A 27,574-nucleotide genomic window follows, 5' to 3' on the forward strand; every position below is an offset into this window, starting at 1 on the left:
GCAGAGAGAGAGAACTGAACTGCTAGGGCCACTAAAACTATGAGGTCTGTCTGTCTGCTTGGATGGTAAGAAGTTTATGGACGATAGAGGTTTCTTGTGCTACTGTGAGAAGTGACATTCTTTTTTTATTTCAGTATGAAACTGTGGTGGGACAAGTTAAAATATGGCAGCCTGGATATTTAATGGTATGTGAGAGACAGATGATTGGTGCAGCAATCTAAACGATTCAATTGAACTAAATGGTGGTTTCAGAAAAGAGTTACAATATTTAACTTGATTGCCACATTTACAAACTAAGCAGTGCTTGTACAAGTGGAATAAAACACAATGAGGCAAATCAGCGGCCACTATTCTACATGCAGCAAAAATTGCTTCCAGGTAAGTGTAGGTGTGCGTAAAAGACAAAGAGTTTGAAATTTGCTAGGTGTCTTAGCTCTGATGTAATGAGAACACTTTTGTGTGATTAGCTGTACACAATTTAAACTCCAGGTTGCCTCACTATGGCTTTGTCCAGATTATCTCCCAGACTCTTAAATGATACGGTTGAAAGCTTTTGAAGTAAGTGAAGCGTAAAATACTGATATAAGATCATTTAATCACCAACCATATGTTGTCGTTTCTATATGCGCTCCAAAAGAATATACTATTATTAAACTTTATCATTCACAACCTGCATTGGCAGCACTGGTCATGCCAATAAACCAACAGAGGGGCGTGGGGGGGAGTGAGAATGGGAGGGAGCAGAAAGTTTTCACAGAAAGTTCGGAGTTTTTGCTCTTGTGGTGAGCTGTGTGTATCTTTGAAGCTTCCTCCTCCAACCCCCCGCAAACAGAACAGGAGGGCTGCAAGAAGGAGGAAGAAAGTGAAAGAGGGAAGGGTGGTTCAGCGGTTATGTGCTGGGGAGGCGTGTGTGTGCATGTGTGTGTGTGTATTTGCGTATGAGTGTGTGGAGAGGAACGCCACTCACTCGCTCTCTCACTGTGCTTTAAGAGCGTTTCCACTTCAGCCAACATCCTGGAGCGGGCCACTCGCCTCTGCACTCCTCCTCTCCTCTCTCCTCCAGAGCGACGCATGGACACCAGCAGCTTGAAGAGAAGACAGTGAGGAAAGCAACTTTTCAGGAGAGAGACAAATGGTGGGAGGGAAGTCTGCCGTCGGTTTCCTGGACTGAGCTGCACGGTGGAGTCACAATTATCCTCTCCTGTGTGTGTATAACTATATACATACATTTGTGTGTGTTTTGTGAAGTGCTGGAGCACGAACTGGGCTGAAGTCGACTTGTGGATGCGGCAGCAAAGAGGAGGACCAGGTCAAAGAGAAGAAAGAAGGGATATACACTGCAGTGGCAGGGATTGGAGTGAGGAGACGAGAGGTCAGCGATAAAGAGGAGGAAAGTAGAAACTCACCAGACCTGACAATTGTCTGCTCTGCCAGTTGGAGCAAACCTCCTTCTCCCCCTCTCCCTTTCCTCCCCCTGACATGGGCCGCCTGCTGGCCCTGACCCTCGCCTACCTGGCCCACCTGCTGGCCGCCGCCATCGCCTCGGAGCGCCAACAGCACCGCGTGCAGCACGGCCCGTGCAGCTACACCTTCGTCCTCCCCGAGGTGGAGCACTGCCATCCCCCGAAGGACTTCCAGGTCACCAACACCCTCCAGAGGGACTCCCCGCCAGAGCCCGAGCCCGAGCCGGACCCCAGCCAATCCAGGCCGGGTAAGGCCCAGAAGGAGAGGTCTTCCTCGCAGGAGAAGAAGCTGGAGAGTCTGGAGAGTGCCATGGAGAATAACACCCAGTGGCTGCATAAAGTAAGACCCCTGAACTGTTACCTCATATAACCACTTTCTCCTCTGTCGTTTCACATTTCTTACTCTGAGTTTTGCTCAAGTCATTATAGCCTGGTAGGGGAGCAGGGAAAGGACAACTATCCGATGTTCAGTGCTTAGCTGGGATTTCCTGGATGCTGCCTGTATGCACATGTGGCTCCATGACACTGCTGGTATACGAGTGGTGTTCTGGATTTAAGACTACTGGGATACCAGAAGTCCCTGTTGCATGCGAGAGCAGAACAGACGAGATGAATAAGTTTGCCGTTGCGTGGTGCTGCCAAAGACATCTCGAACACTTCTAAATGATTGTTTCCCCCCCGCACACAGGCAACGAGGACACAAAGACGTCACCTTGGACTTGTGTTTCAGTTGATTGGTGAGCGGGAAAAAGATAGTTAAAATAAATACATAACACGTTTCCTCTGTCAAAAAAACAACAAAAAACGTGTTTATCTTTGTCAGACATATTGCAGCATGTCTCTTTGCCGGGCGGTTGGCCTTTGCGGTTCCATTTAGCCGGGATTATGACTGACTCAATGAAATGATGCGATTAAAAGTGGCTTCACAATAGTGTTTTCATTGCTAAGGTCATCGGGGCACGGAATCAGTGTTGAACCATTGTCTGGCAATGACTGACTGACACGCCATCCCTCTCCACCCCTCTCCACCCATCCCTCTATTCTTCTTTGCATCTCTCTCAGAATATTTATGGCTGATTATAAGCGCAATGTTTAGATTGGCCGACTGGAGCCGAACACGCTGATGTTACTGCAGAATTTGAACTGGCGAAAATGAATGCCACGGCTCGTCAGTGTATTTCCTCCACCTTCCCTTCCCCAGTTCTCCTTTTTCTTTTGACACTCCGTTCCTCTCTATCCATCTCCTTCACTTCTGGACACATCCAGACGGCCCCGCTGCAACGGGATGATGAATGTGTCTCGTCTCACACCTCGAGTCATCGAGCGTCAGATCTCCAACTCTTGGTCCGTCCTGTCCGTGCTCTCCTGACACAACCGTATGAAAAACACACTCTCAACTCCCCTGTGCGCATTCTGTCTGATACTCAGCCCGAGAGCTGGAGACCTATAGCTTCCACGGGAGGCGTCCCAGGAGGCCACGCTGCATGTGAGTGTGTGTGCGATTCAGAGATGGAGACGGACACAGATAAGGGCGAGATAGAGCACACACTTCCTCTTGCACACAGTATATTATTCCTGCGTACAGCCTGCAAAGCTGAAGTGGAATAAATAAATAAATAAAAAAGCTTCACATACAGTACTGCACTTGGGTCTATTCCCGGAGATGTGATTGAAACCCTGCTGACAAACATCGTGCTCTCTCGCCAAACTTCCTCCGCACAACGTTTGGAATGAGCACAGAGTTCCTACCTTTCGACGTGTTGACCCCCCCCCCCACCAAGCCATAGTGATGCATAAATTACGGCGGTGTAGGTGGGATTTCAACACAAACACAGCATCCCCTTTCTAACCTTTGACCCCAGATGGCAAAGCCTTTTCAGCACCTTGTGGAGCTCATTAAGCTCATCTGCATAAGTTTGTGTGTGTGTGTGTAAGTGTGTGTGTGTGGGGGGGGGGGGGGGGGGGGGGGACGTGCATGCGGAAGAGCTTGAGGCGCAAGTATGTCGGTGAAACTCTGTACGATCCCACTCAGTTCTCCTCTGGGATGTTGTGAGGCTTACTGTGAGCCTTCCATCCAAAAGTAGGAGCGCGCGCGCACACACACACACATAGACACACACACTCACTAATCCGCCATGTTCCGCAGAGGAATCTTCAATTGGATGAAGTGCAACAAGGCTGCATTTATGTTCCACTTAACTTATTTGCTGTTTCCAAGAAAAAAATCGGGTTTGTTTTCTTTTGAACTAACCCCCAATGCAGCATACCCCCCCCACACACACACACACAGCCCATCTAGTCCCTTCCGTCTTCTGATGCCCAAGGGCTTGGTAAAAGAGTGTGCGTGTTTGTACTTTTTAAGAAGCCGTGGAGATTATGAGAAAGCAGAAATGTTGCACGAAAATCAGGGTGCCTCTACCACCCTCGGTGACCTTTATGTCACCCTCATTACTTATGTTATCGTGAACTAAACAGTCTTTACTTTCTTTCTTTTTCTTCAACACGCGCCATTTTTCTCAACCTTTAAAAGTCTCAAACTATGTGCAGCTTCACTAGAACAAAGCATGATTCCTTAGTTACCTCTCTTGATAAACTGAAACATGGATGAGTTTGGCTGTGGTATTGCTTCATCACTGGAAAAGTGCATTGAAACAACACCATACCCATGCTAGTGGCTCTGTTGGCCTGTGTTTAGGCGCAAGTGCTGTCTGCATTCTACCATGCTAATAAGACTCCGATGATGTTTATCATCTTAAGTAAATACATCAAATTTATTTATATGAGCACCTTTCCCAGAAAGTGCTTTAAATGTTAGTCGAGCAAAGTGGCACTGAACAAAAAACAGATTCATGGCTGTTGGTAATTTCATCAGTTTGATGAATAACTCTGGAATGACTTCATCAATCCATCCAGAAGGTTCTGATAAATATTAACCGAAACCACAAATATTTCGCAGAAAAACTTCAGGGGATCTCCATAGTTATTAGGATTCATCCTTTCGGGCTGGACTGTACTTCCCACGAATTTAGCCTGTTAGGAAATCACAAATATGATTAAAATACCTGCCGGATAAATTCACATATGAAAAAAGACGATCCATCATATTTTCATGAGTGATATGTTAAAGCGATCTTGACTTGTCGTCCTCTGACCATAAGGTGGTTCAATCCCTGTCTGCCCTATTCCGCATAGTGAAGTGTAGATGGGCTTGGTAGTGAACACGTAATTCATACATTTTGCCGACTGTGTATTAAAACTGAGGGCAATACATTACTTTAAAAGCACTTTAAATGGTCACCTAGACTAGAACCGGCTACATAAATACAGACCATTTACCATTTAAATGTTTTTCACTCAAGTTAAAGGAAAAGATGGTAAGCATAGTAACAGCAAGTACAGTTTGAAAGTGAAATTTCCCAGACCTAAAACTCTGAGCTAAATATATTTGCAGAGTTTGAATTTGATCAGAAGAGCATTTGTTGAGAAAATATAAATACAGAGATAAAGATTTATAGTTATATTCTTCCGTCTGGGCCGAAATAGTGGACAGGCTGTCATCCCTAGAGCCTTGCCTCTAGCATGTCCAAAAATTCACCAGCAACATAACGCAAACAACTGGTAATGCTCCTGGTTACTCTGGATTACCCACAAAGCTGTCAACCATTTTCACAGAGACAATTTCTGAGACAGAAAGGAGCCGATTGTGAATGAAATGAAAACTGCCCACTGTGACATCTGAGGATTGTCCAGAATAATTGTCTCTCTCTCTTTCTCTCACTGTTGAGATGTCACTGTTGATTCCTGTGAATGTCATTTTCCCAGTGCTGCCGGCACCACAAACCAAATTTGTATCCTCCCCCCCGTCGAATTGGGGTGAAGTTTTCATCAAACAAAGTTCATTCCCGTCCCTCACGATCAGTCAGATCCCAGTGGGCCTCAGTCCATCGTTGTCATTTTGCCCACAGCACCCGGCAGATGTGTTTTCACCGTCTCCTGTAACTGCGGCTGAAAACAAATGTGGCACAACAATTAAGGTAAAACGATACAACTCATGCGATTCCTCTCTCCTCCGTCCCTCTCAGACACAATGAAACTGAATCACGCTACATCCCAAATGTGATTCATCAAGCTGCATAGTACAGCGTTGAACTGCATCTCCCACTGCAATTAATGCAATTGGCAACGGGAGATGGAGCTTAAAAGACCTCGGTAGTGAGCTCTGTTACAGATGGTTGTAATGGGAACTCTTTGGACAGGCAACAGACAGTGGCTTCATTACACCAGGCTGAATATCACGCTGGGATCTTTGCTTCTGCCTTTGGACTTGGCTTTAATCCGCTTGATAATCGCTTCAAAACTTTCATTTTGGAAGGATTTTACATTTATTTTTTTCAGCTGCCTAAGTTCTCCTAAACTAGCAAAAATGTGAGCGATGGATTTACAGACCATGAGGGAGGAAAGAGGGAAAGACTGAAAGACAAAGAGAGACATATTTCTCGCAGGGCAAACGATTAATTGCTACTTCATCTCTATATGCCGGCTTGGATTGGTATTTTTATAAAGAAATTGAAACTTTTCCGTTACAGTCGATGATAATGCTATTCCATTCTGTGATTGATATTTGTGTTGGAAAAGAAAAAACATTCTTTGTCTCACTCTAGTGCTTTGAGAGTTCTGTGGATAGCCGCTCATTAGCTGGATAATTTTGAATGCTTTCTCCTCGGAGACTTCATTTTCCAGTCATGTGGTTTAATGAATAAAGCCTCATCATTTTTTTTTCCCTCCCAGAAAAGTCATAAATATTAATGCCCCCCCCCGGTTCGATATTCTACTTTCCCTTATTACGAAGGCCCAGGACCATTGACCGTTAAAACATCAAACAAAATTCCATCGTTCACGGCAGGATAGGCAAAATTTGTCTTCCTGGTGCCATTTGATAAAACCGACCCCATTAATAAGAAAATCTATTTATTGGCGCAAGATGGATGCCAGCCTATTTTTACTCCTGCTGTAACACATGATGGGTTTTCGCCCAGTGTTACTTTCTGTGAGCGTGTGATTGATTCAAGTATATAAGTGACTTTCCCCTAAGTCCAGCGCATGAATATCCTAATGTAAAAAAACCCAGAATACAAGATTTTTGCTCCTCTATCTTCACATGGAAATGTCGTTATATTGCATAATTTTATTATTGCCAGTTTGACCAATCTTGCCCGAGGAACACCTGCAGATGGATGGATGGATGGATGGGTGGGTAGATGGATGGCCAGGCATACGCAGTGCCTTGGGGATAATTCATTCTATGCCTTTGTCACAGTACCTGAGAAGATTGATGTGACAAACACAGATTACTCTTTCATCTATTTCGGTCCTTTTCTTTGTGCTTTTCAGTTTAGTCCAAACCAATCTAACAGGTGTGAAACGTGCCTCGGACCAAGGTCCGGCACGATGGACTAAAATTAGATTTGGTGCCTGGAGTTGGAGATGTTGATATTTCCATTATAATATAAAAGGGGCAACGAAAATGACCATTTCTTCATTTTAAGTGGAAAAAACCCACCAAACACGGTGACATATAAAACCAGTCAATGTTAGACGCAGCCCACGATGGGGACTCAGGTATGACAACCTCAAGACCCTTGATGTGCTTCCTAAATTGTAGAATGAAACTGACTAACCGGATCAATTGTAAACAAAGTGAACCTTGGTCCAGCCGTTTAGGTGTGAAAACCCCCTCACGCTGCTGCATCAACTTCTGAATTATACCTGGTCGTTACCTGCTATAACATGAGCATGGTGACAACTTGACATTGTGGTTAATATTCCCAGAGTCCGTCTGTTGTCTTCACAGCTGGAGAACTTCATCCAGGAGAATGTGCGCTCTGGGATGGAGGAAATAAAGCGAAGTGCGGTGCACACCCAGACGGCCGCCATGCTCGAGATGGGAACCAACCTCCTCAGCCAATCAGCGGAGCAGACTCGCAAACTGACAGACGTCGAGACTCAGGTGAGCCTATGCGGGGGGGGGGGGGCGGGATTAAGAGCTTGCAGCCAATCCAAGCGCACAACACTCATAAAAAAACAACACTTATGGACTTACTTGGCGAATAGCTAATTAAATCAGATGTAACCTGCCGAGACGCCGTGCCCGAAGGTTGCAGCAACCGCTCAACGACATCTGCTCTTTGGATATACGGGCTCTGATTGACACAATGAGACGAGCTCGGTGTCTGACAACAAGCCAATTCAAACACAAAGCTCCGTAGCACAGCACAGATGTGTCTTCAATCATGCCACAGAGCTGTTATTACAGACCAGGCTTGTTTTTGGTCCTGGTGATCAAAGTCGCTGTGAAGCGGCAACCTGTACAAATATCTGAGCTGCTTTGTTCCAAGTTTCTTTTTTCTCGTTTCATCCGCAACATCAAAACATGTCACAGGTGCTTGTGAGATAATTCGTGCTAAAGTGTTGATACTGACATCAAAAATGTGAGTCATGAGCCGTGTGATGTGCCGCGCAACGCTGCTTCTCTGCCTTTTTTTTTTCTTCATCAATATTATTCATCACTCCCGTCCGCCCCTTGCTCACTTTGACAAAGTTATTCTTTCTATTTTTTATCCATCTGTAGGTGTTAAACCAGACAAGTCGCCTGGAGATCCAGCTGCTCGAGTACTCGCTCTTCACCAACCGGCTGGAGAAACACATTCTCCTGCAGACTCAGGAAATCTCACGGCTCAGCGAGAAAAACAGGTGAGCGGTCACACTTCAGACAGACTATACAAGTACGTTTTTGGGCACTTCAAAACTACCAAGGTGTGGAAGGTACAGGCACCTAATTTCAGGCTGAATTAGGGTTAGTTGTGTTTGTGCAGCAGCTGGATGTAAAGTGGTTTTCATCCTTAGACATCGTGACGTCATGCTATTGTTTAAGCTCTTTGCTTTCCAGACTTCACCAATTAGTCTAGACCTGTGTCTGCCACTCTTGTGTTTACCTTGGATTCTCTCTTAGAGCTTTGGTGACTGTAGGTGGCGCTGTTTTCTTTGCATGTCTTGCTGCTATATTTTTCTTTCCAGATCGCAAATGAGCTGGTGTGGCCGCTGCAGGAAACATAAAACGCATCACTTCCTGTGCACCAAACAAAGAATGTTTTCTCAGGAATATGCTACTTCGCGCAAAAATATTAGAGGACTTCTAAAAAAAAAAGGGTTAGGGTCTGCACATTCACACGCATGAGACCAGTCCCTCTGGAACAACTGGAAAGCAGAGTGTTGACTGACTGTGACCGACCAGAGCAGCAGGGCACTTAACGACAACATAATCCCTGTTCTGTACGCGGCTGCGTTCGGTGTGTTAGGAGGAGTTTCCCATTCCTCTCTCTAGGAACACAAGGTCAAACAGGGGCCAAGCGGGGGTTAAGAACAGGCCGCCCAGCAGTGTGTAAGGGAGTGGGTGTTTTCTATCTTTGTATGTGGTTGTTGATCATTCCATCCATCTGCGCCATAACGTGACCTGGGGAGAACACGGTGCCCTGGCGCCGACACCTGTTACACATCTGGCTCTGCGTACCCCCCCCCCCCCCCCCCCCCCCGCTCTGCCCTTTTTGGCCCATCCTCCTTCAAGCTGGTTGCACGTGTCTGCCGTGAATACGTCTCCACGAGGGTGAACACCGTGACGGGACGCGTGAGTCAGAAGGGTCACAGTGGATCTGCAGCCAAGCAGCTGTAGAAGAAAAAGGGAAGTGCAGTGCATGTCGGGGGGGCTACTGCTGCTGAGCCTACAGGGCATGAAGCCTGTTTCTGAATTGCTGCCAAACTCAAAAAGAGAGAGTGGCATGATTGTTTTCATAAGAACTACATGTAAAATAGTAACGACAGGAAGTGCAGCACATGGACACCTGGCTAACAGCCATATCAGGATGACAGTAACAACAATAGGAATTAGAGTTGAACTGAGCAGAGATATCAAATACATGTGAATAATTGCTCAGTCAACCAACAGGCTTTGTTTTGGGGGGAACACATGAATTCACCATTTATTCAGCTGCTTTGCCACTTTTATTGAGCGTCACCCCCCCCCCCCAAGCAAAAAGGGAAGCGATGATAAAAAACGATTTGGATTGATCCGCCGTTCCTTCCAGGCTACCTGGAAGCCGCTGCCCCTTAAGTGGGAGATTGAGTACACCGGTTTAGTGCGTCAGCTGCGTGTGCACGGGCCTGAGAAGAAGCTTGTTCAATCTGGGTCGCCGGATTTGTTTCAATAAATAACGGTTGCAGAGTCATTAGTCAAAGCCATAAAGATCAGGCGGCGGGGATTTATGATCTTCATTTGGGAGTGGGAGTGTGGCAAATGCGCTCACACACACACACACACATAAACACACACACACACACACACACACACACACGCACACACACACACATAAACATACACACACACATACACATTATGAGATTGTTGCCTCATGGCCATGATCAAGAGGCTTAGCATGCAGACCCATCTGTGAGCCCTGCTGCAATACAGGTGTTTGCATGGTGTTAGCCCAATGAGGCTGTCGTGCTGATGCCCATTAGTCATCCTCATGTAAATGTGCACATTTATGCAACCTGCACTGTGAAAGCTAAGTGCTGAATGGATAGATTCACCCCCCCCGCAGCCTCTCCACGATGCCTTTTAGCACTTAATACAATCTGGTGATTTGCCATCTCTTTTTTTTCTTCCCCTCAAGTGCACTGAAGAATTTTCATCTGAGTTTGTTTTGCTTGACAGTTTTCTGGAACAGAGGCTCTTGGCCCTGGAGGCTCGGTACGGGAGGGAGCGGCAGGGCCTGCAGAGCGAGAAGCAGCAGCTCCAGGAGCTCCTGGAGAGGCAGGGTCGCCTGGTCGGTCAGCTGCAGGGCGAACTGGGCAGCTCCACGCTCAACAGCACCTCGCTGCAGAGGCAGCAGGCCTCGCTCGCCGACACCGTCCAGCAGCTGCTGGCCATGGTCAATCACTGCAATGGTAAAGCTGAGGGATTCATTCTTTTTTTCGATTGAACAAATTGTGCTGCAAACGTAATTAATTTTAAACAAAGGGAACCAATATGCATAACAGGCGGAATATTGTGTAGGGATAAAAGAGATTAACAAATATTGTCAACAGATTTTCTGTTTCATTCCAATTAGTCATTTCCTCCGCGGGGGCCAAAAAGACTCATTAACAGTATCAATAAACAGCAGAAATTCATTAGACAAACGGGAGATTTCAATTAATCAGGAAGGGATTTGTGATTTAAGCTGAAATAAATCAATTTAACACGAAAATAACACCTCGAGCAGCATGAAATTCTAATCTCACAAACACTAGGTACATGCATGCAGTACATACTCTGCCACAGGCTCAGGTTAGGAGAGAGCTCACATATGTGGTCGGGGATTTGTGTGTAAAAAACCCACAAGGCAGCCATCTGTAAACACATGGCTGCTTATTTGTTTCCCCACCAGAAATCTCCAGTTCGCCCAAAGAGGAGTCTCTTGGTTTCAGGGACTGCACGGAGATCCTGCGATCCGGAGTGACAGCGAGTGGAACATATAGCATACTCCTCCCCAACTCCACCCGGACTGTGAAGGTAGTGAGGCTTTAAAGGTCACCGGCCTTTTCTGGCAAATATCACGTAACAGGCTGTGACTTGAAACTTTTTTTAGTTTTTTTTGTCCACTTGCTTTGCAGTATTTAGCACTGGGATCTTTTTCACGTGTACCAACTTTGGGTTTGGCCCACAAACTCACACACACACACAGACATACACACACACTAACTGTCACACACACACTACACAATGACATTCAGCAGGCTTTTATTATGTTTTTGGACTGCAGTAAACAGAGGCAAGGACAGGCTGGTCTGAGGTAATGGCAGGTCGCTGGGCTTTTTTGCTACAGAGGCTGAGTTACTGGGTTAAAATAATAAGCAACGGGAGCATTATGCCCTGCCGGCTTCCCGGTGAGTGAGCGTACGCCGCTGAATGCAAAGTCAGAAAAGCTTAAGAAGTGCTGCGGCTGACCTGCAGCAGCAAACACAGCGACGGCATCGAACAGCGGGTCATCCTTTCTCTTGAATCACAGGGAGCAGTCTTGGCTGGGATCTTCACACCCAGAGCCTGCCAGGGAGGAAGAAAGATAACGGGTAGCATCACTTTCAATCGAGTTTGCTGGTTGGCACCATCTCCCACTGCCCCCGCCCCCCCGTCCCCCCCCTGTTCTTCCACTTCATTTCCTGTGGGCAAGGCAGCGATGTACTGTAGAAGGCAATGGTGCCATGTGTTTCCTGCCAACTAGGGCCGACACAAATTTCCACCGGAGCAAGTTAGCGTTCCCTAAATCAATTCTGCTTTCACTCTAATTCATCTGATTCCAACAAGGCGGATGAGCTGGGTGGCTCGCACAAAAAGTGGGGCAGATACAAATTGCCCTATTTTGGAAGCAGAGCGAGCGGAGCTTCATCACTTGGAGCGGAGACAAAAGGTGCCCACACGTGTGATCTATCCAGGTTGTCTATCCGTCCAACCTTTTATCACCACGGCTGTGAAGAATTGTGCCGTTCAGCATCTTTTCAATTTTTTTGAAGACCCGGTTGTGCATACTTATTTAGAATTACACAGGCACGGGGCTCCTAAAATGAAACACATGCAGGCTTTTCTCGATATTGATTTGAAAAGTAATTATTTCATCCCCAGAAAGCAGCATTGAAAAAAGAGATCACATTAGCTTTTTCCTTTCTTTTTCTCTTTTTTTTTTTTAGGGCCGGGAACGACTCCTTGCTGGCCAGTGATAAAATGTGTTTGCTGTATTAAATACAGATCTGGTCAAAATCCGAGTAACGACCACGCTTTGTAAAATGACTTGAATTGAGATTTCCATTTTGTAGCCAGCGTGACGCATCTGAGGCCATAACATTGACTCTATGTGTCAGAGGATTATCACAGCACATCGGAGGTCTGCACTGTTTTCAGAAGGTTAGAGTCCCGACTGCCATTGGACTTCGATGCAGTTTTGCTATTCATGGGGAAAAGCGCTGGAAACTGTCTTTTCATTTCGAGCTGAAAAATGGCGAGCCGGAGAGAGACCCAGTGGGATCCCGCCCACACGCCAGCATCTGTACAGCTCGACTCCTGAGACAGGTCACACGGGTTTGTTTGACGGACAAAATTCAAGCCACCAAGCAAATAAATTCACATCCAACGGGTAATTATCCCTGTCGCAGGTTCAGGAGGTTGATGAAATCTCACTGAGCGCCTCTATAATCGGAGGTGAAAACATTATATAGACACGTACATATAACAGTCCAATGCTAAGTCTATTCACTTTGACTAAAGTCAAATTTTCGGATACAAAAAGCATCTAATCTTACCACCCGGGGGAGCGATTCACAGTCATTTAATCACTATACCTAAGCGAAGCTGGAAAGTGTCCAGTTTAGCACCTCGAATATGTAGAGCAAGTCGGCATCTCGGGTTCATTTTCAGATTTGTTCTTCCAAGCAGATCTGCATATGGCAAAAATGTGTGGCCAAGAACGAAAGAAAACAGCGTGTGTAACCAAAAACGCAGATGCCTCCTCCTCACCCCCCTCCCCCCCCCCCCACACACACACTCCGGGGGATAGGAGTACATGCTGATATTTAGTTTTTCCTTCCCACCTGGGTCATATCATTACCCCGTCCTTTTTTTTCTTCATTTTATTTCTTTATTGTTGAGCTAAACTGCTACAAGGGTGTGATCAACCACTGTAAACTAACTGCCAAGAATTATTCGACTAATAACAAAAAGGAAAGGAGCCAGATACTGAGTGAATATTGGACTTTGATGCAGCAGGTCATTCGAAAAAACAAGCCTGCAATCTATGAAATGTAACTTTAAATGTACAAATAATATGAACTAGGCTTGCGACGAAATGTTATAATATAGATTTAACATTTTCACCAAATAAAACCCAAGTATTCTTCAAAGTAAAACTGTTTCCTGATATAAACCTGGATAAGTATCAAACCAAGTGTTCAATATCGACCTTCAATATGTTAATTGTTTATGTTCTAACCATTTGTTTAGTATTTAAAAGCATTGACCTTTGTTAACAGCTCATCCCCTGTTCCTCCTCTTATTCCAGGTGTTTTGTGACATGAAGACGAGAGGTGGGGGGTGGACGGTGCTGCAGCGTCGGACCAACGGCTCCGTCAACTTCCACCGCGGCTGGCGGGACTACAGAATGGTGGGTTCTTCAGGCTGTAGGGTGAGGGGGCAGCGTTGTCGGCTTATTAGTGGGACAGGAGGTTCCAATAACTATCCACAGGCGGTTTGGCACTGGGAGGCGTGGGAGGCGACTGGCCTGTGATCCCAGGTGACCCGCGGTTGTTGTATTTGGCCGCCCTCGTGTTCTCCACCACCCCCCATGTTATTGCACCTGCTCTCACTCCCTCTCCCTGTTAATACTCCCACGTACACGCACAAACACACGCACACGCACACACACAAACACACACACACACACACACAAACACACACACTGCACTGACCACAGAGCACTACTGTTTGTGTCCACTCTTAAGATCTCAATAGCTCTCTTTCAAAAGGGAATGAGTGTGATGATGACAGTAACAACATTTCCAAATCCAACACACACCTTGACATTTTTGTCTCATGAAAAAGGATTTCTCAATAGAATCAATGTTCAATCAATGGAGCTACAGAGTTAAACAAATGCTTTCTGACTGTGTTCTATTACACAGAACATGCGAGTGAGGCCAGTTGTGGGTTTTTGTTTAAGCACAGTAGAGATTCATGTTTCACCCCACACCAACAAATCAGTGGCCACAGCTTTGATTGGACATGCAAAGCGAAATGTGATAAAGAGCAACAAAAAAAAGAAAAACTCATTCAGGAACAATATTTTTAAAAGTGGATGATAAATATTTGGCTCCAGTTGGGGCGTTGGAGCACAGCCGCCCCCCCTCCCGTAGATGGCAGATAACATAGGCACCAAAACGCTTCACTGCCCCGGACCAACCACTCTCTATAGTCCTACATGGCGCTGATCAAATGATAAAAAAAAAGGCTCAGGGACTCTCAATTGACCAGTGACAAAGACAGGGTGTGCCAGCGAGACAGAGTGGCTTAGAATTTAGATGTAAACAAGATACAGAATGTGTCCGTCTTTTCAAAAGGATAAAGAAATAACTGTACTTTCGTATAATTGCACTTGATGCTTTAATAGCTATTGACTGTCAGTTACCTTCTCGAATCCACTTCTTGCATCCGTTGGCGTCGGCTGAAGTGTTATTTTATACTCGACGCTCCTCTGAGATTCATAAACCGGAGCCGCGTGACGTCCCTCCTCTCAGGCCGCCACTTTGAATGGAGCGCTGCGGTGTCATTATCCCTTACCTGGAAGGAAAACATCCATTCCCTCTGTCAGAGCCGCCACTTCCACTGTACCCGTATTCATTTAATGCTGCACTTATTCTTTGTGAAATCATGTTGGTATCGCTGCGCCTCCTACATGATTGCATCTTTCCAGATTGCCAATCGACTGCTCTTGAGCCCTTGACATTTTTTTCTTCTTTTGTGTCTCTGTGTATTCAGCCTGCTCTTTATTTACATGTGGTTGATAAATAAGTTGAAAAACGTACAGTGTCTTGGCAAGGTGTTGAGCCACCAGAGCAACATTAATCTGAGGAAGGGGGGTCCCTTCGCTATCCAAGGGGGTAAGAAACCAAACACTGGGAAAACATCCAATACCATTGAGTCCCTAAAAACATGATTAATATAACGAAAACCTTTTAGTTTTGTGACTACGCTAAAGAAATTCGAATTTGAAAAGTTTCTCTTTTCATCAGAAACCAACTGTGTCACAAACAAGCGTTTCAGTCGACAAATTCAAAGTTCATCTGTGTGTAGTAAACCAGTCTGTTTGACGGCTGTTCATTTCTTAATGATATCTCAATTACTCCTTCATTCTTCTTATCATAAGATTTAAATTTTGCTCATTTAATTATCACTGCCTTGTAGATTTCCACTTACGTTCATGATGACAAACTCCTGTTAAGTCCCACCTTCCAATCTAGATAGATATAGTGTCCATATCGATCCTATTGACACCTCTCACGTTCCCTTTCCCTTTGTTATATAACAATATAAAGTCCTAGATCGATAGAACGAGCTGCTGCTAAGCTCTGACTCTCCACAATAACCTGATATACAGACATTCTATTGTGATGTATATCAGTGTAAACGAGGGCTGTAGAGACTTACTAGTGACAGGATGTTCTAAAAAACCATTGTTGTAATGGTGGCTGGGGCCGGGATGCCCTGTCAAAAGCAATGGAGTTAGAATGTCCCATATTCTCCTCATGCAAAACGCTCACTTAGGGTATTTTTCAACTCTAAATAAGTTTGAATGTGAGCGTGAGGGTTTGTTTATACACATCAGCCACACGATAGGACTGGTGACTCCCCCCATGACCCTCCAGAGGATAAGCTGTGAAGTTGATGGATGGACGGATGCTGCAGTGGCGGTGGTCAGTTCGGTTGAGAGCCACATCCTCTCATACGCTCATATAATATCATAACCTATTCATGACCTCCTGCACAAAACCGACATATCTGTATTGGTTTCACCGGCCTGCATCTTTAACCACAATCCCACTAGATGTCCATCTTGAAATATGTTACTTCTTATATTTCTACTTGTTCATGATATTTAGGGGTCATTCATTATAGGTTTGCCTTTGCCAAAGATATGACAGAAGATTTATTTGAAATGCGAAGCTCTGACGTGAAAAAGCAAACAGTGGAGCGGTCCACAAGGCCAGTTTTTATTTCACTCTAGGTTTTGTGGGTCCAGACAGATCCGTGATGGAATATTATGCTAAATGAATGTCTCTATTGACCTGCCCCCGTGCTTTGGGAGAGGAATATCAGTTGGCTACCACAGAACATCAAAATGATAAATGTGGCTTTTTTAAATTGAGGTCCATTTTTATAGTTATTCCAAAAAAAAAAAAGAAACACTTGGCAGGTGTGTGGTGAAATCAGCCCCCCTTGTTAGGGTATGTTCTCCTTCTATTGTTTTCCTGTCTTTGTGTGTTATCCAGGGCTTCGGGGAGCCGTCTGGGGAACACTGGCTGGGAAATGATATCATCCACAAGCTGACAAGCTCCCAGGAATACGGCCTGCATGTCCAGCTGAGAGACAGAGAGGGTAACGAAGCCTTCTCCACTTACGATCGCTTCTACATAGACGGGGAGAACCGCAACTACAGGTATTCACTCAGCAAGACTCCTATTATTTGTTTATTCTCTTCTGCATAACTGCATTAGTTGATCTAACTTGTAATAATGACCGATGTTTGGATTAAAATCCACCCCGCGAATTATGAAATTAACCGTTTTGGTAAGTAGCAACGTGCGATATGACAAAAGGCTTAAAAGAAGAACTAATTAAACTCCCCAGTCTCCAATTAGATTCTTCTACTTTTTCCGAAATCTGATACGAATAGGACGATTATGAGGGTAACTTCATTTCAGTTGAGTTGTTTAGGAGCCTTCTGCTGTGAAAAGTCTAATTGTGAAGCAGTACCACCCTGTCAGTTATTGCCTTCTGTTTGGGTGTAAGACTCTTAAAATCACGACTTAGATTAAAAACCGTTCATATTCCTCTCTTTTTCTCCAAAGTGTTCTTATCCCCGAGCGCTGAAGTTAGAAGGAACCACTTGGAAACGTCTTTAAGAATGTCATTCAGAATAATGAGCACAGCGGAGGGGGGAAGCTGCCACGCTTTTTCCCGCCTGCCATCCATTTCTCTCTTCCCCATCGCCCCAGCTACATTTGCCCCCTGAAAATCCACCAGAGTATAACAGAAGCGCTCTGCAATACCTGCTCCTGCCAGGTCCTGACAACACAAACAAAGCTCCCCCCGGAAACCCTGCAATCCCTAACGAGATTATGCGTGGGTGAGCTGAAGCCACGCCACCTCCAAAGCAGCCGGGAAAAAAGAATGCACACCAAGAATAGTTACGCGTTTCGGTTTCATGTAAATTCACAGGGAGCTGCTCTTGAGACTGATGCGCCGGGAGATGACAAATCATAATCATGCGCGGGGGGCTGGCTTTCCAAGAACCCTAATAGCGCAGCAAATTGCATTAGCCTGAGTTTGTTCCACATAATTAGCGCGATGAAACGGAATGTTTCACATTTCTGCTGTGGGCGACACCGTGTGAGGTGAAGCACCTGAATGAATATAATCGCCTCTGTAGCTGCAACCCCTGACATCATGTTCTGTTTAACCAGCTCAAGATGTACCAGCTTTACTGGCGTTCTCCACATGCCGGCTTCTACCGAGGGGTCTTCTGTTATTAATCCCGAGCCACAGCTACGGCGCTGTGAAGCCAGGCGGCTCCTCAGCTGCAACGAGCGCGCTCCCCCCGCAGCAACACGGAGGTCTTCACCTAAAACTCATTAATATTATTCAAACATTAATCATCGGCATGACAGAACCACTTTCCCCCTCGGGTAAGCCAAGAATAGCTGTTGTTAAAGTAAAACAATGGTGAGCATTCCTTTCAACATAACAATATTTTTCTTATAGAGGGATAGAATAACAATAAAGGGCGACCGTCACCTTGAATAGGATTGGCCTGTCGTCTGTGGTGTTGGTGGAGCTGCTGAACCTAATCCTCTGGAAGTCACGGCTACTTGCAAATGGACTGGGGAGTGGAATGAGCACAGTTCACAGGCTAATCCTTTTCCAATGGGATATCCTGTGGCCCTGCGGTTGCCATGCTGTCTAATTTGATAGCTTTTAATTTTCTTCACGAGGCCGATCCGTCATGAAAAGGAAAGAAAACATTCTCAGAGAAAATATCCTCTCATGTTTAATTCCGCTCCCTCTGCTACTCCATCATTATTCCCGTACCCCGGCGCTCTCACTCCCGTTCGCCCGCCCCTCGTGATGTGTTGGTCGTGCCCGGCGAACTTACAAATTCAAGGGAAGGATTCTTCATTTAGTCTTCAAGGACAGCTTGCCCCCGGGCTACAGCGAGTGGGGGGGGGGGGGGTCACATATCTCAGGACTGTTCCAACAAGTCAGAACGACTGGGCAGCGGAGAGGAGTGGCCGGACAGTAGGGCTGAGCTCCTCACCCACTCTCTTCAAACACTGACACACGTGGTCGGACAGATGGAAACATATAAACATGGGAGTTGGGTTTGTATGGTAATAGAGCAAATTATTTTAACGTGGGCAGAGGTTCCTCTCAGGCTGCTTGTTTCACCTGTCACAGCATGGAGGGAAAATAATGACAGGTTCTCAAGGTTTGTTTTTCTTTTGTTGAAGTTTGGCAACAGTCAGGAACAATGGGAGGATGGTGCCTAATATTACAATTGATTTTACGTGCCCTAGGATACGAGCTCAGAGAGAGAGGATTTAAAAAAAAAAATCCTCTTTACATTCCAATAGCTATCGATACAAAACTAACAATTAAATAAAATACCAAATTTGGTGTCTATAGTCCTTGCAGGAATAAACACAACCAATCATTGTATTCAGACTAAATTAAATGATTGGCCGGTATACCTGTCTGTCACTAATCGACCTGAATGCTTAAAAGCACCCTGCCTTTGCTCTTACTGCACATGACCTAAGTCTTCAGCTGAAGAGACACACACTGCTGAGGCATAGTTAGAAGTTCGTGAGCGAGTCCCGAATAAAATGGGAGAGAAAGTGCAGCCAGTGTCCCTGTTCCATTACACAACAAACAACTTCCACTGCAAAACAAAAAACAACTTCCACTGCAAAACAACACAAGAAAAGTGTGTGTTCATGTGTTTTGGGGCTTTGACGAGTGGGCCGATGGAAGGGGGTTGGATGAATTAGTTGCAAATGTGTAACCTGCTCTTGCTAGCTTTTCCAGGATTACGGACCCCAACTTTAAGATGCCGTCTATTTACAGTTTGCCAAAATGAGACATGTTATATAAGTGTGGACAAATCAGACAAACAATTTAACGATGAAGGTTTTCTAAACAACAACCACAGGCGCCACAGCTACAGAGAGTCGCACTCACTGACTCAGATATATGTTTTTGCCTCTCTCTCTCATCCCGTCGGTATCCCGTGGTGTTAAGGACTCACAGATCAGCCCGTGTGGTAAACACTATGGTGCTGTGTTCACTTAACAACACAACATTAGAAGATTTCAGAGACACTGAAGTTCAAAGCGTTTTTCCCGGCAGTAACTAATCACTGCCACTTGAAGCTGCCAACAAGCAACGTTTCCCACCGCAGCTTTAAATAATGAATAGAATTGCCTGGGGCTGAGTGCTTTATTTTTTTTTGCTGAAATTCTTTGCACTTCTTCTACTCCGCAAAAACCAGTCTGCACGCCGAGGGCTTCAGTGGCACAGCCGGACGGACCAGCAGCCTCACCCACTCTGGCACCCAGTTCAGCACCAAGGACAGAGACAACGACCAATGCACCTGCAAGTGTGCACAGCTGGCGTCAGGAGGTACACGGCCCCTCCCTCCACTCATCCCAGTCTGTGTCTCCCTGTAACCCGCCTTGTTAAACATTTGTATCCACCCCCTTGTTAATCTCCTGGGGGGTTGCGTTTCATTTTCCCTGTGTGCCTGTCTAATGTTACGTAATAAGTTACTGCGGACTTACAGCTGTACATTCGGGTGTTACATTTCATGTGCTGGAAATCAATTAAATCTGACTTTTTCCCTTGAACTTTCTGGCACGTTTCCCTCCTCTCCAGGTTGGTGGTTTGAGGCTTGTGGGCCGTCCAACCTGAATGGCATGTACTACCCTGCCTCGTCCAGCGTGGTTCGCTACAATGGCATCAAATGGTACTATTGGAAGGGTCCAAATCTGATGGCCACTATGACAACCATGATGGTGCGGCCGGCAAACTTCTGATGGCGAGGCTCGTTCAGGATGTCGGTCACTTCAAGTGGATAACACGGATAAAGCCCAGAAAATGGGGTATTGTGGGAGGAATCAGAAAACTCAGCTCCTGGACAACTTGGATGGGTGTTTAGGAACTGCCTGGGGACACACACACTCCCAGCAGGACTGTTTAGGAGATCCCCGAATGAGGAATTCCACAAAAAAAAGGTGCCCAGGCTGTATTTTATGAAGGACTTTTGCTGAGAGTCCTCAGCTGAGAGAAGAAGGAACTAAAGTGTTAAGCTTGGCTTATCACAAGAACACAAATCTAATTCTAATTACCAGATACTCGACCCAAAACTGAATCCAATTAATAAACTGATTTACCTATTTTGATATCAAAATATAAAAACTTTGTGTGTTTTGTATTTGTCTATTTGCTGTATAAGGTTTTTTAAGGCAACATGTCCCCACTGCATTTATTCACAGCTATGTGTGTAGTTAACAAAGTTATTTGACTAAAATATATTCTGTACAAAAAATCTCAACATAGCCCTTAATACTTTATGAACTTGGATATGTAATGTCTGTTTTAAGCCATCACTCTCCTGCGATTTTAACTGATTATATAACTTTATTCCAAGAGACTGCAGAGCAGCTGTACTCTAAAACTGTTCAATTCATACAACATGTGACATTAAACAACCCACAGTGACTTAAAGGGTTCACCAGTGTTTATAAAACAGCAAAGAGAACAATAACCGGCCCTTTGCTGTATCTCCCAAAGGTCTTTTCACAAGGAAACATCCCTGAATCTTTACAGTCACACCTCTCGTAAAACTTTATTTGTTAGAGGTTTCGCTCATGAAAGCACATCTTACACTTTCACTGGTGTAATCTGCTTTTTAAACAAGCAACATTTTATTATAGCATCTGGGAACAAAAGTTGTAAATATATATTTTTTTTACTTTGACAAAACAATAAAAATTACACACAGTGTTTGGTGCCTGTAAGTCAGTTATGAACATAAACTTCAACAAACCTCATGTGCCGGAATCCAGAAGTCAAACAAGGACCTGCCCTGCAACACTGATCTGATGAATCATCCAATAACACTGGTCCCAGTGGTGCCCATTAGAGACAAGGTTTCCCCCATAACAAACAGTGACCTGCCTCTGATGGTAAACACTGGGGACAGCAGCCGCTGGAAGATAACACAGGATTCCACTGGCGATGTGTGCAGACACACTACAGACACACAGATAGGCTAGACAGACGGACAGACAGACAGACTATAGATAAACAGGCAGACTATAGATAGACAGAATATAGACAGACACAGACAGACAGACAATAGAAGACTAATGATAGACAGACAGACAGACAGTCAGTTAAAGATTGTGTGTTCTCCTTTTATAACTTCTGCAGATTTAATACAACAACAGAAATACAACATCAGGTGTATAAAGAACTGTGGGTCAGTTATTGGGGTTTCCAGCTTCACAGATTCCTAAACTATGAGAGAAAAAATATTTGCTTTCTGATGATGGAAAATATATAGCACACTGTGCACGGCTTCATTCAGTTTGTAAAAGAAACATGCAGTTGCTGCTGAAGATGGTAAAACTACTCAAAGAGATAAAAGCGCTGCTAAAGTGGCCGTCCACATCTTCTGTCTGTGTGTATAAATATGTGATGCAATCATGCCACAATCTGCGAGGAAATGACAAATATCAACCCAAGTGGAGTTGAAGCACCAGTGGCTGTGAATATACATGATGCGCTGGTCCTGACGACAGACCTGAGCCACTTATTGTAAAAGCACACACACATGCAAAGACACACACACACTCCGCTCGTATGCAGTGACCCCATTGCTAAACAAGTTTATTACGACCTCCAAGGGCTGGAAAGGCGATAGATCACAGCGGGGGAGGCCTGGGGTGAATCCATCAAAGAGACTTTAATAAAGACCACTTGATTTGGCCTGCTGGCTCAACAGATGAAATGGCTGTGTTCAGGTCCAGTGGAGCAGACAGGAGTCTGGGCCGCATCGCATCTCTACTTGTCCCCGTTTATTAGATGGGTTGCTTGTCAGCACACAGGCAGGGAGAGACACAGAGAGATTTAGAGCTGTGTTTCAAGATTCTCGATACTTGGGACTGTCTCTTATTATTATTATGTATATATGAATACCAGCTGTCATGACAGGGGGATTCCCAGCAAAACGAGGAATCGTTCATTTTGCAACTTTTGTTCCTCCAGAGTTTATCCCATACACATAATGTGTAAAATGACTTTTTAGCTCTCCTCCCACCTTTTGCACACTCTTATACTTACACATTTCTTTGTCAAGTCCCAGGAAACAAATCTATGTTGCTTGGACAAGTATCGCTCAAACCCAGATAAATTCTGAATTATAGTAATAACAAGATTTCCAAAGATGCAAATTATGCCATTCAAGTAGAACTTTTATTGGATAAAAGAAAACATGTCCCTTATTTCAAGGTGTTCGGATTTTAACTATCTATTCAATGTGAGATGAATTGAATGCAGCAATTAAAATCAAGAATATGAATTTGATGTGGTTGCATTTGTTTCTTAATAACTTTGAAGCAGCTTAAAGGAACAGTTTTGCGCCTGTGATGAATAAATTGTTGTGCGAGTAAAGAAACTATATTCAACCAATCAGAAAGAGAAATGTATCTGTGGGTGGGGGCGGTCGGGCAGAGGAGGGGATGGGCGTGCACACGACCTCCTTTACATTGACCAGCTATGCATATTAGCTGATGTGAACCTGGGTACTTTCTGCCATGCTGGTGCTTTAAACCTCAGCAGAGGATTTATCATCTCACCCGGCCAGACAGATAGATGCAGAGGAGGAGCGTGAAAAATGTACAGACTGCAGGAGAGGCAGACCAAGTGCTCATAAGTCCTTGTCTCTGTGTACTTCTGCTCCAGTGTCTTTGATTCATAAGGGGTATGACAGTTGGCCGGGCCAAGGACCAGGTATGGTGTTTTGGCAGGAGGAGGAGAAGAGGCCGGGTTGGGGGACTGATTTGTATTAGTCGTCCTTGCTCTGTGGTTTACCGTGTCAGCACGCAGCATTTAACGGTGGTCATCGAAAAAGCAATGCCGTCCATATATCGGCCTGTCACGTGAGACACATCAGCTCCCACGTCTCCGGAGTTACTCTTTATAGAAAGAGAAAAGGCAAAGCGGCAGTTGTCATGTCACGTTTGAAAAAGGTGAAGACAGGAGGACGGGAGGGGAGGAGGAGAGAAATGCCACCTCGGGCCACTTGGGGGCACTGGTGGCACAACGAATCCCTTCCTCTCAAAGAGTTGTGGTCTCTCCCCCTCCTCCAAAGGCCTGGATTATATAACTATATATTCATTAACACACCTTCTGCCATGTGCTCGCTTCCAAGCAGTTGGTTAACTGAAGGCAGTGGAGGAATTAAAGGCTGGGGTGGGCAGCTGGGCAGGTGGGTGCGGAGGGCAACCTCAGGAAAATCACATTAGGACCCCTCATGAGGAAAGAGCCCTTTAACTTTAACTCAACCATTGACAATGAAGCGATGAAAATTGATGCTCAATAAGAGCAGGAGTTAAATTTTAAACTGCTTCCTTAAAAAAAAGAAAGTGAGACAAACCTTTGCCGTCAAGAAACTGAAGCGTCGCTGTGGGTACACGGCTGAATTACTTCAGTTGTCTTGTTTTTGCTTTAAAATAAACACAGAGGCTCTTATTGAGGGTAGAATCCAATTATAGGCTCGAACAAAAAAAAAACTGACTCCAGTGGAGCTTTTGTCATATCAGCTTGGAGGCGATTTCTTCTTCTGTTTTCCTCTCTCATCTCTATTTTTCTATCTATCCCCAAAAAAAGAGAAGAAACCCAAATTACCCCCCCCCCTCCCCCCACACCCTTTGTATGCAAACAGCTTCTCTTCCCAGACTGAGTGATGTGTTAATAAGACATAAGGCAGACAGAGTAGAGGGGCTCTGTTTGTGTTCAGCTAAATGTTGGAATGGGCAAGACGTGACACAGAAGTTGCTCCGAGTGCGGCGCTTCCGCAACCTGACAAGCAGCCGTCACCATTGGGGGGGGGGGGGACACATGCGTGTTGTGGAGTTTACAGAGGACGAGGCACGAATGAAGCAAAACAAACAAACAAACAAACAGAAACATTCCGACAGCAGTGGCAATGCTGGGGGAACAAAGTGCGTCGTAGGCGAACGGAGGTCAGAGGAGAGTGGCGAGGTCTGCCCGTGCTAGTTGACAGCGTCGACTCACATTGTAGAGGAGTGATGTGCACGAGGATGTCTCGGAACACGCACAGGCACAAGCACCGTAGGTTCCTCGGTCCCATCAGCTACAACCACGAGATAAAGCTCATGTCGTCTACAAAAAGCTGGAAACAGGAAAGAAATGTCACCGCGTCCCAAAAGAAAATTCCCTCTCACGGCACCGACCAAGCATTATTTGAAATGTACTCCCAGGTTATCGCTGACCAAGTTCACCCATTTATTCCCACACTCTGTCTTCGCCCTAGTGGAAGCCTCCCGCTGCATAATGTCCCATCAGATGCATTAACGTGCCTTCCTACCCACTAGAAAAATATCTGCAAGAACTGTGTGATGCTCTCAAGTCAGCAGGGCCCGAGATCCCCGTGGAAAGTTTCCAGGCGTCTACCTTGAGTCAGTGCTGCGAGGAATTCAAGGATTGCTCGAGAGACAAGTAGCAGTGCTCGTCTTCAAAGGAAAAAACTAAAAGACCAAAACCAACAATGTGTGTTTAGCCAAAACCTTGTGATAACCTGTGAGTGTGGAGTGACACTTCTTTAACTTGCAAAACCAAGCTGTATTTAAAAAAAGGACATTCATACAGTTTTTGTATTTTATACGTTTTACCATTTCAGGGTGACAGGTGGAGCTGGAGCCAATTCCATGTGATGATGGTGAGAGGTGGGTCACACCTGGGACAGGAAATCACACTGTCACACAACCATTCACACTAGCACTCACACCTACAGGCAATTTCCTAATCTGTATGTCTATGGACTGTGGGAGGAAGCCAGAATACCCAGAGAAAGAAACAAAACAACGCTGACCCAGGGTGGAGACATAGCAGAAAGCATATGAACTATATGACAAATTAATAATGTAATAATATAATCTGAATATCCACTACACCTGCTTGTTTCCATGTGTAGCTGTTACATCCCTTGTGCAATTACTTTTATTCACATGTCACTTTGTCCTTTTTTCACCTGCACCGCCACACTGTTAATGCAAATAGTATTGTATTTCATTTTTGATATGACTAATAGTGAGTTCTATTTTATAGTTTTTTTTTTTCTTTGTCTTACTTTATAGGTTCCTTTGGCATTGCTCTCGCTGCAGAGCTGACCTGTACCAGTTAAACTTGAAACCACTGCTCCACTGCGCCACATTTGGAACAACAAGAGGGGTAGGGCCTGTGAGCCGGAGGCAGGGTTTGGCAGTAAGAAAATGTTGAAGGGGGCAGTTATGCATTATTAGTAACATTAGTAAGATTGTGTTTATATTGCCACCATTAACCTTGAAATTAAGTTTATATACCAACTCATTTTCCATTCTGTCATTGAAACGCTCCTGCCCAGAAAAAAAAAAAAAAGTTTTCTATTTGTCAATGCTCTCTTGACCCCTCGAGTTTGGGTGTGAGTTATTAATCAAAACAGGGGCAAATTTAAGGTAGTGATTTAATAATTCATAAGGACAGTCGCTATTTTAATACCAAGTATGCACTGCTCACAGAACAACACTGTATAATAAGAGCTGGATATTTAACTCTGCAGCAATTGCATGTACACATAGCGGTGTATTAATGTGTCTCAGCGTAGCTTCCATCACAGTCAAGCCATGTAGAGATGCACTGTGTATATAAATGAACATACATATGCATATTCTGCCTTGGTTGGTGCATTAGACCTCAGTGCTCCAGTATGTGGGAGTGGCAGCTTGTCTCTCGGGCAGTGTGTTAATGTGTGTGAGTGTGTGTGTGTGTGTGTGTGTGTGTGTGTGTGTGTGTGTGTGTGTGTATGTGTGTGTGTGTGTGTGCGCCCAGGTCATCTTGTATGTGGGCAGAAAACAGATGAGCTGCTTTCTAGAGCCATCACACCGCCGACAGTAAGTAGAGTCACCGTGGAAAAAACGTGGCACTGTTGGGAAACTGTTTTTCTGCCGGATGGAGGCTCGACCATATACAAAAAAGTGAGTTCATAACAAGGCCAACAAATAGTTTTCACACTAAACACTCCTGCTTGATTTAGATGCATGTGCCTAGTAACTTTTCCGTTCCGTTTAGATGCATTGCGGTTATTATGGTTCCGTGTCCCTCACTGTTGGGTGACTGGCCAGACCAATCAGAACAGGTTTCTCTCCCCATATACCGCCAAATGCCAAGAGCTCTGCAATTACTGCTCTAACTGGCTTGGATTGGCAATTAGTACTCAGCGTGAGTCCGAGTCCAAAACACACATCTACAGACAGATGTGAATTCAATCAAACCACCGCAGTCCCTCACTAATGCACTGGTTAGAATGAAAACGGCGGTTTTCGGTTCTTTCTATGCAGAACAACTTGATGAGGTTACAAAAAAGAGATGAGAGATTTTGTACCTTTATTAAAGTAATTGTTTGCAGCTAATTTTCCCAGTTAAAAAATTGGCTTGACCGTCATCAGGGTGGCGCGTGTCAAATTTTAGACTGAATGACTGTGAAACGGATTGTGTCATCTTTGCCAGGGTTAAATCTTTTATTTTATTTCTATTGATGTGTACTGCCAACAGTTCCTAACACTCTTCATGATATCAAATACATGTAATCAGTGTTGATGGGTGTGCTGGGCAGTTTGTCCTCGGTGGTCTGACATAACAGGCATCACAAGTCTTTGCCTCTGACGCCGTCATCTTATACACAAGGAAGTTCATCTTATACACACCTGAACTGGTGTTGCGCCCCGTGCCTGAAGTTGGTGATGCTGGTAGTAACTGTTGCAATGAAAGTAAACCAAATGAACCGGCTCAATCCTTTTCTCAGTTCAAACAGAACGACTACCACCTGCCAAGCTGACATCAGGCAGATGCTTGTGTCCATCTGCAAAACCAATCAATATCAAGTATAGGTAGACGCAGCCCTTGAAGGTGATGA

The 27,574-nt window shown here is 45.0% G+C and overlaps 1 protein-coding gene across 1 annotated transcript; it reads left to right on the forward strand.

Annotated features, from left to right (window-relative positions):
* The first annotated feature begins 1,008 nt into the window (after positions 1–1,008).
* On the forward strand, positions 1,009–21,355 carry angpt2b (angiopoietin 2b). The gene is made up of 9 exons (XM_062409190.1): positions 1,009–1,803; positions 7,315–7,470; positions 8,092–8,213; positions 10,231–10,463; positions 10,946–11,070; positions 13,607–13,708; positions 16,590–16,756; positions 19,868–19,998; positions 20,251–21,355. The coding sequence occupies exons 1-9, from the start codon at positions 1,480–1,482 to the stop codon at positions 20,409–20,411; spliced, it is 1,521 nt and encodes a 506-aa protein (XP_062265174.1). The 5' UTR covers positions 1,009–1,479; the 3' UTR covers positions 20,412–21,355.
* Positions 21,356–27,574: the final 6,219 nt, after the last annotated feature.

Source organism: Platichthys flesus, chromosome 17, assembly GCF_949316205.1.
Source record: "Platichthys flesus chromosome 17, fPlaFle2.1, whole genome shotgun sequence".
Classification (NCBI taxonomy): Eukaryota; Metazoa; Chordata; class Actinopteri; order Pleuronectiformes; family Pleuronectidae; genus Platichthys; species Platichthys flesus.

Excerpts from the sequence above, each read along its gene's own strand:
- angpt2b (XM_062409190.1), top strand. The coding sequence starts at position 1,480 with ATGGGCCGCCTGCTGGCCCTGACCCTCGCCTACCTGGCCCACCTGCTG. Across the intron at positions 7,471-8,091 it reads TGACAGACGTCGAGACTCAG|GTGTTAAACCAGACAAGTCG; the intron begins GTGAGCCTATGC and ends ATCCATCTGTAG. Across the intron at positions 10,464-10,945 it reads CATGGTCAATCACTGCAATG|AAATCTCCAGTTCGCCCAAA; the intron begins GTAAAGCTGAGG and ends TTTCCCCACCAG.